The sequence below is a fragment of the Halichoerus grypus genome, chromosome 5 (genome assembly GCF_964656455.1).
Source record: "Halichoerus grypus chromosome 5, mHalGry1.hap1.1, whole genome shotgun sequence".
Taxonomy (NCBI): Eukaryota; Metazoa; Chordata; class Mammalia; order Carnivora; family Phocidae; genus Halichoerus; species Halichoerus grypus.
The window spans coordinates 134,938,129-134,952,465 of NC_135716.1; the positions used below are offsets into that span (position 1 = coordinate 134,938,129).

General features: G+C 37.3%; 1 protein-coding gene across 8 annotated transcripts in view; it reads right to left on the minus strand.

The window, feature by feature from the left end:
• The window catches only part of LEPR (leptin receptor), an 82,220-nt gene that overhangs the window by 37,140 nt on the left and 30,743 nt on the right, over positions 1-14,337 (minus strand). For all 8 annotated transcript variants that reach the window (XM_078072996.1, XM_036077713.2, XM_078072995.1 and 5 more), the window contains 2 exons: positions 4,814-5,022; positions 368-513 (listed from right to left, as the gene is read on the minus strand). In XM_078072996.1, the coding sequence (XP_077929122.1) occupies positions 368-513; positions 4,814-5,022 (355 nt within the window). The remainder of the gene's footprint in view (positions 1-367; positions 514-4,813; positions 5,023-14,337) is intronic.

Consider the following 14,337-nt stretch of genomic DNA (forward strand, 5'->3'; position numbering starts at 1 on the left):
ACAGAGAAAGTTATTAATCTAACATAATTTTTTGGGGGGAGGAAGAGGAATTTGGAACTTTCTCTGGCACTAAAGTCTGGGAGGAATTTATCACACTCCTCAATATATAACACGGATCCATACATAAGAGATATTGTGCAACATCAAACAATTTCTCCAAAAGCGTTTACCGAAGATACGGACATGTTGTTCATGTGGTCATGTCCTATGCTGATCATAAATGAAAGTCAGTGATATAATATTAAATTACAGCTGATTTAGCTCTAGGAGGACCATGCATGTCTGGCATACAAAGGGCATTTTCTACTGGACCTGGAAAGGGTCTCTAGTTGTTTCTCAACCTTTCATTTTATTAAATTATACTTACTTTTCTCATATATGTTGAAGAATTCTCTGAATATTTCACTTGGTATTGAAGTTGAAATGGTACCAAGGTTGGGCTGGACCAAGAAATCTTTAAATTGCCAGCATCTGTGATTTCCATATGTAAACCTAATGGGGGATCAGGCTTCACTTAAGGAAAAAAGAGAACATTTTTAAGTCAAGCAATTTTCATGATAATCACAAAATAAAGTCAAAATGAATTATTAGCATATCCTGTTCTTTCAACTACTTAAAAGGTGATCTTTTTCAAAGGCTAATTCCAGACTAAAATATTAGGTCTACTCCTTGTACCTTTCCATAGCAATCCACATATATTCATTTCCTCTCCCTACATGGCAAAAACTGTAAAGAGGTTGTTTTGATAAATGTGAATTCCTGCTGTAAAAAAAGTCGGCTAACTTTATTTAACCTAGCATTCCCCAAACTTCTTTGAAGACTCCCCCCCACCACCCTCACCCACTGGTTTAGCAGGTGACAAGGAAAAACGGCATTTTGCAGAACACTACTTGAAAAAGGCATATGGAGTTTGCATGCAAAAATTCACGTAAATATGCACGCAAAACTCAGCAAATCTATTAACTTTGAAAAATAAAAATCTAGACACACCTACTCAAATAACCCACAGCATGCATATATTACATGCAATAAACATAGCATTCACAGGCCCTGGCTTGTCACCAGAAACGGGGATAGAGTTTCTTAGCCTAACAATGTGTTTAACTTAGTAAATGATTTGAGTTCATGTGTATATGCATGTGTTCATGTATGAATATGCATTTGTGTATAGGCTGTGTGTGTGTGTAGTTTTAAATACACGTAACTTTTAAATTATTCATAGAAACAATATAAACATCTTACAATAAAGGATTGACTAAATAAATAATGGTTCATTCCCTGTAAGAGAAATCATATCGGAGAAGAATATTGAAAATGTTTACTATTGTTAGTTTTAAAAGTTTATTAAACATCATCTATACTTGAGTTCCTGAATTGTTGAAATTAACAAATAAAAGAATATTTATAAATATATGTTAAAATAGAAAAAAATGCCAAAATGATAGAAAATAGACGATGCATTTTTCTTCTTGGTACATCTCTGTGTTTTCAAGATTTTAACTAGCAGGAGTTACATACATAGAAATAATCATTACATTGAAATGTTTACTGATTTGAATTTTATTTTCAAGAACTAAAATGGCATATTACTATAATTAACATACTAAATTTTCAAGAATTTAGACATAGTTTTTCTCTTTTCCTTGAGTCAAAATTAATAAAGCTTTTATTTTATGTGACATATTACAAATTTTAGCTACTTTAAAGCAGAGACAGATAAACACTAAAGTCTAGAAACAAGAGATGAAATTCACTGAGTTCTCATGAATAAAAAGAAAACAAAACAAAAACATCAAACAGAAATCATGAAAGTATACACTATTGTACATTTCCTGCCTGCATACATATGTGCCCTAATATTAGAAATCTTAAAAATAAATCTTTCCCTGGACTGCCCATGTCCCCAGTCTTAGATACACCGCCAACTACCTGCTTCTTTCAGAGCAATATTCCTTGGAAGAGTTAGCACTACTCACTCTTCCCACTTTGTGTCCCATTTTCCTGACCGACCTACTCTGATCAGGTAGGTCTTCCTCCTCACCAATCCACGGAAACTGCCCTATCAAGGTCATCATCCTTTGCCAAATCCAATGTCAGATGTCTGATGCATTTTCCTCCAGCGCTCAGCAGCATTCCACATAGCTGCTCACTTGGTTCCACTAGGCTGCCAGGCCACCATGCTCTTTTACTCCTCTTTTCTCTCTGATTGCCTCAGTCTTTCTCTCAATGAACTCTAAGTGGGTGATCTCGGGCAATCCCATAAACATCTATATGCCAGATACTCCCATATATATCTCCCCTGAACTGATCATATGTCCAACTGCCTGCTCAGCATCTCTTGGGTATCTATAAGCATCTCAAAAATAATATGTCACACACCCGATCCTCCCCAAATTTCCTTATCTTAGTATCTGGCACCACTATTCACTGACATGCTCAGGGCCAAGTCTCGGTGTTATCTTTGGTTTGTCTCTGTCCATACTCCATACCCAATCCACTAGAAACTTCAGTTAGCATCATCTCCCAAATGAATCCCAACTATGATCATTTCTTTACTTCTCCACTGCTACATCCCTAAACCAACCAGATAATTCCAATAGCCTCCTCTCTGAGCCTTCTGATTCTGCTCTTGTAACCATCCTTCCTCTTTTCTCCATCAATTTCCTTCTCTGCATGCAGAGTAAATTTTAAACATGCACACAGACACACACACATACACAGACACACACACAAACACACACACTTGACCATATCACTCTCCTGGTTCAAAAGCTTCCACTGTAATTAGAATAAAACCCAAACTCTGTAACCCTGGCCTACCATATGACCTGAATCCGATACCTCTGACCACATCTCCAAATATTCCCCTACCTCATTCACTGCAAGCACAAAGGCCTTCTCTTGGGTTCCTCCAACTTCCAAGCTCATTCCATCTCAGAGGTTTTACGGGTGCTATTTTCCCTGGTTGGAGCACCTTTTGTTCTGGATTTTTGCATGGCTATCTCTTTTTCATTCAGCCCAAATACTATCTCCTAAAACAGGTCTTCTTTGACCTCTGTAGCTGAAATAATAGTCCTTACACCTACCTGGCCCTCTCCATGTCTTATTTCTTTTGTGGCACTTAACATTTTAGGACATTATCATATATACCCAAGTATAAGGAAAGATTTTTTTTTTCTCAAAAAATTATCCCTGAAAAAAAGACAAAATTCTTTTTAGATTTTTTTTTTTTTGAAGATTTTATTTATTTATTTGACAGAGAGAGACACAGCAAGAGAGGGAACACAAGCAGGGGGAGTGGGAGAGGGAGAAGCAGGCTTCCTGCTGAGCAGGGAGCCCTATGCGGGGCTCGATCCCAGGACCCTGAGATCATGACCTGAGCCGAAGGCAGACACCCAATGACTGAGCCACCCAGGTGCCCCTCTTTTTAGGTTTCTTATAAAGTCTATCACAGCACCTTCTCTTAACTATCTTATTTTTTTTAATATTTAATTTAATTCTGGTTCTAAATCCTTCTAAAAATCACCTGACAGAATTAGTTTTAAAAAGAGAACATAATGATATTTTATAAATTTTATATATATTTTTCCTGTGCTATAACTTCATGACAGAATTGCTTGGACATCATTGTAATTATGTTGCAGAGACCACAAATATATCCCTAGAGGACAAATTATTTGAACGTCCTAATGTTAAAATACGATGTCATATGCAGATTCAAATAGTGGCATATCCCCAGAAACTTAGAAAGAAGTGAAGGTCAAGTTGTGTGGAAAACTGTATGAGATCCCTAGAAAACTGGCTCTAGTAATGTCAAAAACAACGATGCCAAGATGCATGTAAAGAGTTGGTATATAATGGTTTCAAGAAATATAAGTGGAAAATAGTAACGCTGTTTAATTTTATATTATATATAAAACACACACACAAAACGGAGTTAATAAATACTTTAAGTGAACATTGCCTATATTATTCACATTTGTAATCCTATGTTCAAGTTGATCAAAAGAAACTGGGAATCTTTGCATTAAAAATATGGGACACTACCTATTATTTGAGTTTTTATTATAATCAGATTTGTATAGCAAATTATGTAGGTGTTTACTTTTTTATTGTTTCTCTCTGCTCACTATTGGTTGTCTCCGGCTTCTGAGGCAGGAACTTTGTCTCATTCACCAATGTTTCCCCAGCTCCGAGGTCAGTGGCTGACACACATGAGCTTCTAAGAAATATTTATTGAAGGAATATGTAAAGGTATAAAATAAATAAATAAAGGTAAAAAACAAGCTCCTAATTATTTTCGGAAACTGTTACCTGAGAAGCGAAAAAGTAACAACCGAACGATACATATCCATTAGATACAGGGTTGAAAGAAAAACTATTTTTAAGAAAGAATTTAAGGGGCGCCTAGGTGACTCAGTCAGTTAAGCGTCTGACTCTTGGTTTTGGCTCAGGTCATGATCTCATGGTTCATGGGATCAAGCCCCTCATCAGGCTCCGTGCTCGGTGGGGAGTCTACTTGAAGAGTCTCTCTCTGCCCCTCCCCCTACTCATGCCTGCTCTCTCTCTGTCTCTAAAATAAATGGGTAAATCTTTAAAAAAGAAAGAAAGAATTCAAGTTACAACTGCAGAGATCATCTATACTACTCTTAAAACATTCTAGAAGCTGCTTTTAATACTCCCCAATTCTACATTTGCTGTCCTGACCACACTGGTCAAAGCAAGAGAAGCTATTGAAAATTTTTGTAAGCAATGTTTAACCTGTTTGTGTGGCTGATGTTTAGATATAATACCTTTTTTATGCACGACTTACCAACATTTATGGGTTGAACCGACATTAGAGGCGACTGAAAATTTATTCCACCAGACGTGATTTTCAAATACAGAAGGAGAGTGTGGTTGAGTTTGGCGGCTGGCACAGGCACATGGCATTCACAGCTGTTGTGAACACTGCAGTTGCACTGAACAATCTGAAAACTGCCTTTCTGGGGGACCAGAGGTGACTCTTCTAACACTTCAGGCCTACGTGCAAAAGAAAGAGCTAAATATTAGCATAGGTGACAAAAATACACGACAAAAATCCAAACTGAGGTGAACTGTTCTGGACATCCAGCTTAAATGGCATCTAGAAAAAACTGGATACATTATATCAGAGACGCAAAGATAAGGGTTCAAGCAGGTTAGCATTAGAAATAATAGCAGCAAGAAGAGAGTGAAGCAATAGTCAAGTACCAAAAGGAAAGTAGCATTATGATCTTAAAACTCTACACCCAGAGAAAATACCTTTCAAAATAAACATGAAATAAAGGCTTTTCTCAGGCATACCAAAACTGAAAGAATTTGTCACCATCAGATCTGCATTATGAAAAGTGCCAAAGAAAGTCCATCAGACAAAAAGGAAATGACAGCAGATGGAAATCTGATTCCACACAGAGAAATGAAAATAACTGGGACGCCTGGGTGGCTCAGTCAGTTAAGCGTCTGCCTTCGGCTCAGGTCATGATCTCAGGGTCCTGGGATGGAGCCCCGCATCCGGCTTCCTGCTCGGCGGGGAGTCTGCTTCTCCCTCTCTTCCCCACTCGTGCTCTCTCTCACTACCTCTTTCTCTCTCTCTCTCAAATAAATAAAAAAAATCTTCAAAAAAAAAAAAGAAATGAAAATAACTTTAAAAGGGTAAATATCTACTGACTGCTTAAAGCAAAAAAAATACCATGGAGTGTATGGTTTATAACACAGGTAGAAGTATAATGTGTGACGCTGGCTCTAAGCTTGGGGGAGAGAGACGTAACATAAGTGTGCGGTTTTAATGTTCTCGTACTATACATGAAGTGCGATAATATTACTTAGAGGTACATCTGTTGGATTGTAGTTAAGTTAAAAACCTACATTATAAATCCTAAAGCAACCACTAAAATAATAAAACAAGGAGTTATAGCTAATGAACCACAATAATCAAGCCAACAGAGTATTAGTATAAGGACAGGAAAATAGATTAATGGAACAGAATAGAGACCAACACCTATATGGACAGCCAGCTTCTTTCTACAGAGGTGCAAAAGCAGTTCTGTGGAGAAAGGGTAATCTTTTCATTAAGTCGTGCAGAACAATGGGATATCTATATGCAAAACAAAACAAAACAAATTTCAATCCATACTCACACCAGATTCAAAAATTAATTCAAAATGGATCATCAGTTCAAATGTAAAACCTAGGGGTGCCTGGGTGGTTCAGTCATTAAGCGTCTGTCTTCAGCTCAGGTCATGATCCCAGGGTCTTGGGATCGAGCCCCACATCGGGCTCCCTGCTCAGCGGGAGGCCTGCTTCCCTCTCTCCCACTCCCCCTGCTGTGTACCCTCTCTCACTGTCTCTCTCTCTGTCAAATAAATAAGTAAAATCTTTAAAAAAAAAACAAAAACAAATGTAAAACCTAAAGCCATAAAACTTCTAGAAGAGAACATGGGGACAAAAATTTGTTACCTTCAGTAAGGTAACATTTCCATAGATGCAACACCAAAAGCATGATCCATAAAAGAACAAACTGATAAACTGGATTCTTACCAAGATTGAAAACTCTGTTTTTTGAAAGTAAGACACTATGGAACAACAAGAAGACAAGCCATAGACTGAGAGAATGTATTTCCCAATTATCTATCTGATAAAGGACTTGTCTCCAGAAGATATAAAGAACTCTCAAAACTCAATAATAAAACAAACAATACAATTAAAAAACAGGCAAAGATTTCACCATGCACTTAGAGAAGATAAATGAATGAAAATAAGCGTGTCAAAAGAAGCCCAAGGTCATATGTTATTCAGGAAATGCAAATTAAAACCACAATGATACCACTATCCACATGTTAGAATGGCTAAAATTTTAAAAATTAATTTTATAAGGATGTGAAGAAATTGGAACTCTGATCCACAGCTGGTGGGAATGTAAAATGATACAACTTTGGAAAATAATAATATTTAAGTTGTTAAAATTACACCTATCATACAATTTACACATTCTATCCCAGGTGGTCATCCAAGAGAAATGAAAGTATATGTCCTCTCAGAGACTCATATACAAACAAACACAGAGACTTGTAGCAGCTTTATTTGTAATAGCCAAAAACTGTAAATAACTCAAATGTCCATTAACAGGTGAATGGATAAACAAATTGTGGTATATCCATATAATGGAATGCTACTTCACAATGGAAAGGAATGAACTACTAGTGGATGCATACAACATTAATGACTCTCAAAATAATCATGCTGCATGAAAGTGTGACAAAAGTACTGTATGATTGCATTTATATAAAATCCTAGAAAATACAAAGTAACCTGCGGTAACAGAAAGCAGGTCATTCATTGCCTGGGGACAGTGGAGGGTGATGAGGGTGATAGGGACCACAGGTAGAGGCAACGGGTGGGGTTACAAAGGGGCGGGAAGCAATTTTGTGATTGGCAATATATACATTTTCTTTATTAGGGTGATGATTTTATGAGTGATTTCATATAGAAAAACTTATCAATTTATACTTTAAATATATAATAAGCTGTGTAAACATGTACAGTTTATTGTCTATTAATTTTATGTCAATAAAGCTGTTTACCCAAAAAAGAAAATTTAGGAAAAACTTTTTAAGCAATACTTTGCCTAACACTGTAAACCTACAAATGAATGAGCTAACCTTAAAAAGTAATTGCAGGGGCACCTGGGTGGCTCAGTCAGTTAAGTGTCTGCCTTCGACTCAGGTCATGATCTCAGGGTCCTGGGATCAAGCCTGCATCCGACTCCCAGCTCAGCGGGGAGCCTGCTTCTCCCTCTCTGCTCAACAGCCCCCGCCCCCCGCCCCACCCTGCTTGTGCTCTCTCTCGCTCTCTCTCTCTCAAATAAGTAAAATCTTAAAAAAAAAAGTAATTGTAGTTTTTCCTTGACTTATGATGGGTTACCTCCTGATAAACTCATCGCAAATTAGAGATATCCTAAGTTGAAATGCATTTAATACACCTAACCTACCGAATGTCATAGCTTAGCCTAGCCTCCCTTAAACATGCTTAGAACATTCACACTAGCCTACAGGTGGGCAAAATCATCTAATACAAAGCCTATTTTATAATAAAATTTTGAACATCTTATGTAATTTACTGAATATCATACCAAGAGTTAAAAAAAAGAGAGAGAGAGGATGGTGGAAGTGTATCAGTTGTTTACCCTCATGGTCACAGGGCTGACTAGGACTTGCCAATGCCCAGCATCACGAGGGAGTATCCTACCACATATCACTAGTCTGGGAAACAATCAAAATTCAAAACTCTACTCAATGAGTATTGCTTTCACACCATTAAATCATAAGTCAAACCATTGTTAAGTGGGTGACTGCCTATAACTAGCTGGGTTGAATTACCTAACTCAAAGCGCAAAGAATAATAGCATGCAACCAAGACACAGAGTTGTTATTTCTGATTTATTAGTGTTGTTTTTTTCAATCTGCATGGTTGCCTGGAGAGTCTAAGCCTAGCTGCAAATAAGAAGACTTGTTTGGGGTGGGGGGAGTCATGGGGGAGGAGAGGGATAACTAATATTTCCCTGTCTTGCTTGAGCCACCCCATTCCATCCATAAACACCTGCTGCCTTCTATCTAAACCACTCTATCTTTTTTAAAGAATTTGGGGATGGAAACGGAGTATTAATATTTAGACATGATCACTGCCTTCAGAATACTTGCAGTCCTTTTGGAGGGAAAAGACTGTAAGTGCTAAATATACTAATTAAAAATTAGTGTGGAGAAAGCACTGCTTTAGCAGCTCTGCTAACTAGCATATACCTGAGAATTCACATATAAATACAACGTGAATGAAATCGACCCGAATCTTTCATACATACACCACTAGTATTAAATGTGAATTCTGATAGATTTTCAAGTTTCCTGAGATAGACTTCAGTATTACTTTAGTCCTAAAATAAATCAATCAAGAAACAACATTTACAGTCCTTTCAACGTGCAAAGCAGTCTACTGGGCACTGTGTCGGGGATAATATTATTGTTAGAAGCACACTAAATTAACACCAAGACTTAATATCAAGTCCTTCCATTTGCTTTTGAGCCATAAGACCACAGACAGGTAAGTTCTTCTTTATTAGCCTTGGTTTCCACAATCAGTAAAACAGAGAAAAATGCCTGCACCATCTCCCATCTCCCTTTACGATGCTGTTGTAAATATCAAAGACAATTACATAAAAGTATTTTTGAAAACTTTAAAGTGCTATACACCCATAAAATAACATTTTGAATTAGAGTTGGAATGACTTAGCACTTTCAATTTTATCTAAATCTCACAAAGCCAATGAAATGTCATTTTTTGAAAACATCACACTATGCCTTTTAGGTATTTTTTGAGTATTAAAATAAAAGCTTTTATGAAAAGGGTATGGAACAAATTGAGTAAATTGTGGTATTTATGTCAGAAATATGCCTGTACAGTATTATGCTTTGATTGAAGAACTCCCAAATTTTACAGCAAAAATAAAACTAAACAGAAAATAAGGCATACATTCTTCACTAACGCTTTCTAAAGGACAGAAAATTCTAGTGATATTTTTCTTTTTTAAAACAAAAAGAAAAGTTAGAATTACACCGTCTTACTGTAGATGGTCTTGCCAATGCCATTTTTTCTAAATAGAGTGGATATTTGTAGAATCGGGCTGATTACCAATTAGATTAACTATCTGGTTTCTCTATCACTTTACTGTTGTGTGTTCTATTTAATCAATCTCATTGTTAATTTCTTTATAATTTCAATATACACAAAGAAAACATATATACTATATATTTATAATAATGACTATATGTAATATATGTGTTTATTCTAGTAATTCATTAATTGTGATTTTTTTTTAAAGTCATCTCCATTCAGAAATTTCCCAAACCACCCCAACAGACAATCTCATTATGAAACTCTAAAAATCAATCTAAAACTAATTTTCAAATGTTCTACACAGGGGTGAAGAAACTACAGCCCACAGGCCAAATACACCTGTTTTTTGTACAGCTTGTGAGCTAAGAATGGTTTCTTACATTTTCAAATGGTTTAAAAAAAAAAAAAGAGGAAGAATGTCCCATGATACATGGCAATTGCATAAAATTCAAATTTCCGTGTCCATGAACGTAGTAATGCTTATTCATTTACATATTAACTATGACTACAAGGTTGGAAGAAAGACCTTATGGCCTGCAAAGTCTGAAATATTTGCTATCTGGCCCTTAAAGAAAAAATTTTCAATCCTAGCTATTGGCCAGAAACATTTTATACTCCCTACTGGTGGGAACTTGATGGACAAAGGACACAAAAATAGAGAATCCACATTAAATATATTATCACATTTCCTTGTATAGCATATTTACAATTTACATATACATCTTGGGAATCACTAATTTAATTTTCAAAATACCTTATGAGGGAACTAATATCACCTACTTTATAAGTAAGAAAGTGAGGCTCAGAGACAATGTGGACCTGAAACTAGTCTGAAGTATTGTGCTTCCATGTTCCTTGCTCACTTCATTAAACCCAAGACGTCTTATTATCACAAGACAAATTTCCCTGTTACTGTGGCCACTTTATTATTTTATTTAGGGGATTAATACATTAGTGGCCACAACTAAAAAAGAATTATAATCTGAATCATCTTAACATTTCCATACATCAGAACTTTAAAGAATTAGAGGATTATTTCAAATTACTTTTTCCTTGAAGAAAACATGAGATATTTCTCATATTTATGAGAGCATAAATTGCAAAGTTTGTATGAAACTTGGAAAGAGCACATTCGATCCTCTGACCTTTGGTCATATTATTTGTTCCCAGAATTATTTTTCTACGAATATATTAAAACTTCTCTAAGCAAAGATCTATGCTAAGTTATTACAGGAATAACATCAAATGGGCGCCACGCAAGTTCATAACTGTGACATAAACTGAGAGCAAACCATGGTGGACAAATGAATACATGGGAATTGTTTAAAACAGTATTGGTTTTGTATATCATTTGATCAAGTCACTTATTTTAAATCTCAGACTGGTAATCTATACAAATGTTACCCAAAAAATCTACTTTGCCAATCCCCCAAATTTCAAAGACCAAATTAGTATCCCAGACTAGTCTCATGATCAGAATCACCTGGAGCCTTGTTAAAAATAGATTCCTAGACCCTTCATGGAGAATTCAGTAGGTCTGGGACTAAGGAACCTGTTTTCAACAAGAGCCATAGATTGGTTCTCAAAGAGTTATCCCCAAACCACTAGCATCAGCATCCTCTGGAACTTGATAAAAATGCAGATTACTGGCTCCACTCCAGATCTCATGAACCAGGCCCAAATGAAAAGTAATGGCCTAGATAAATCTCATCAAGGAGACAAGTTTAAGAGGCATTTTATAAAATACAAAGTACTCTTCAGATGTAAGATATTACCAAACAAATGGAAAATCAACAAGTATGAAAGGGAGAAAGAAAAGAGAAAAAGAAAAGAAGAAAACAAAACAAATGAACCTTAATGTATATCAAGTTAATAGTATAACCACATGGGTAGAGGGGGAGGGGAATCCTTTTTTTTTTTTTAATTTTATTTATTTGACAGAGAGAGACAGACAGACAGCTAGAGAGGGAACACAAGCAGGGGGAGTGGGAGAGGGAGAAGCAGGCTCCCGGCTGAGCAAGGAGCCTGATGTGGGGTTCGATCCCAGGACCCTGGGATCATGACCTGAGCTGAAGGCAGACATTTAATGACTGAGCCACCCAGGCACCCTGGGGGAGGGGAAGCCTAATTAAAATTTTGGAACATGGTGTTTTGATCATGTAACTTTTAGCCTTAGCAAAGGCAAAATGAGTGTAAACAAATATTGTACTCTAGTTAGTATGCTTGTTTTTCACAGTAGTATAGGTTAGCAATTCCAAAACTACTTTACATGTGTTCTAGGACTAAGCAAACGGGTTAGATATTGTGGGAAAGGGAAGCCATGTTTCTTATTGCTGGGAAAAAAAAAAAAAAAAGAAGAGAAAAAAGAAAGAGGGAAGGGGGAGGGAAAAGGGAAAGGAAAGGGTGGAGGAGGAAATGGAGAGGAGAGGGGATGGGGGAAAGGAGTGGAGGGGAGGGGAGTGGAGGGGAAAGAGGGGATGGAAGGAAGAAAGGAAGAAAGAAAAAAGGTTAGAATTGATCCTATGATTTTGGGCTAAAATGGGAGATATTATGGGTGCCCAGTTGGCTCAGTTGGTTGAGTGTCAGGCTCTCGGTTTAGGCTCAGGTTATGATCTCAGGCTCGTGAGATCAGGCCCTGGGTTAGGCTCCATGGTCAGTGGGGAGTCTGCTTGAGATTCTCTCTCTCCCTCTCCCTCTGCTCCCCCCCAACTCTCTCACTCTCTCTCTCTCAAATAAATAAATAAATCTTAAAAAATGGGAGATATTAGTATGAATACATGCTTTTAATATATGTATACACAGAGATATAGAAATATAGATTTGTGCATATACATATACATCATGTGTGTATTGCATATACACATACACGTAACTAGCTCTGTAGCTGAGAGGGTCCAGAAACAATGCTACCCAAGTAATTTCTCTCCTCGTGTTCATGTTTTCCTTTATATTCTTGAGCATGTGGAACATGGTAATGTCATCCTTGCCTGCTACTTTTATTATCCCTGTCATTTCTGGATCTGTTTCTATTGACTGATTTTTTTTCTCCTCCTGGCTAGGGGTTACATTTTCCTGTTCCTTCCCATGTGTAGTATTTTTTTACTAGATGCCAGACATTGTGAATATTACATTTTTGGGTGTTGAATTGTATTGTTCTGCTTTAAAGAATGTTGGATTTTGTTCTGGCAGTCAGTTAAGTTACTTAGACACCAGTTTGAACCTTTTTTCTTTCAAGTTCTTTTGGGGAGAGAGTAGCCTTGACTCTAGGGCTAATTTGGCCCCACTTTTAGAATGTGGCTATTATGGGGTTTCTACTGACTGTCATTGATATTCACCAATCTGCTTGGTAGAAACTTTAATTATCCTGGTCCTATGTAACTTTTGAGAATTGTTTAGCTTATAGTTCCTGGTGATTGTTCTCTTCCTAGTGTTTCTTGCCCAACTTAGTGTTTCTTACCCAACATCATGTGCAGATTGGTAATCAGTCAAGGGGACCCCAGTACTAATTCTGTGAACTCCCTGCTTCAAATAATCTGCCCCACAAATTCAAGCCTCCTTATACTCTCTGAACTCCTATCTCTGTCTCCTTGATCCAGCAATATCACCGGGATCCACTTGAGTTTCCCAGCCCTGTGCCAGGTTCTGGAAATTGCCTCTAGTCCAGAAAGACTAATTCAGGACTCATTTTGTTTCCTTTTCTTAGGAATAACAGATCTGTTCGGCTTTTGTCCCATATCTGGAAGTAGATGTTTCTTACATTTTATCAAGTTCTCTAGTTGTTTATGACAGAAGAGTAATCCCAGACTGTATTATTCCCAAAAATGGCCAGAAGCCATTTTTGTTGACTTTATATATTAACTTCTGAAAATATAATATATTCAAATCATTCAAAACTTGATTTTCTTTAAAGGAAGCAGTGAAATGGGGTGGTGACTTGATGGACTGTGTGATCTATGTCTTAAATGGGAGTTATTACAGCATGTTATCAGCTGAGAAGAAAACGATAATGCAAGAAAGAGAGGGGATAATTGCAAGGGCCAAGTCCTTGAGTAAACTACAGGGGATGGGACTCAAAACACATGAGAAAATGTTCACTTTAGATTGGAGCACAGAGAACTCATCCATGATTAAAGAAGAAAAGGATACTGTGTGGGCACTGATATGAGCAGCCTGGTAGGTTTGGGTGAGAAAGCAATTATAAGAGAACCTCTCCCCTGCTCCTGTCTTCCTGCTGACAGTCAAAAGCAAGGTCATCAGGGAGTGTCTCTGGCTCTCTCTCAGGGAAGCCGGCAGCCAGGTTGTAGTGTACCCTATGGAGAAATCCACATGACAAGCAAATGAAGGAGACCTCCAGTCCCAGCCGGGGAGGAACTAAGGCCTTCCGTCCAATGGCCCATGAGGAAGTCGGAAGCCCGGGAACAGATTCTCCTGAAATTAAGCCTTGAAATAACTGCAGTTCTAGCTGACATCTTCATTGCAACCTTATGAAAGACCTCGAGGCACATGTCCCCAGCTAAGCTGCACCTGGATTCCTGACCCACATGGCCCATGAGATGATAAATGATTGTTGTTTTAAGCCACTAAACTTGGGGTAGCTTATTATATAGCATAGATAACCAAGGCAGGTATTGGTACCTGGAAATGGGATGC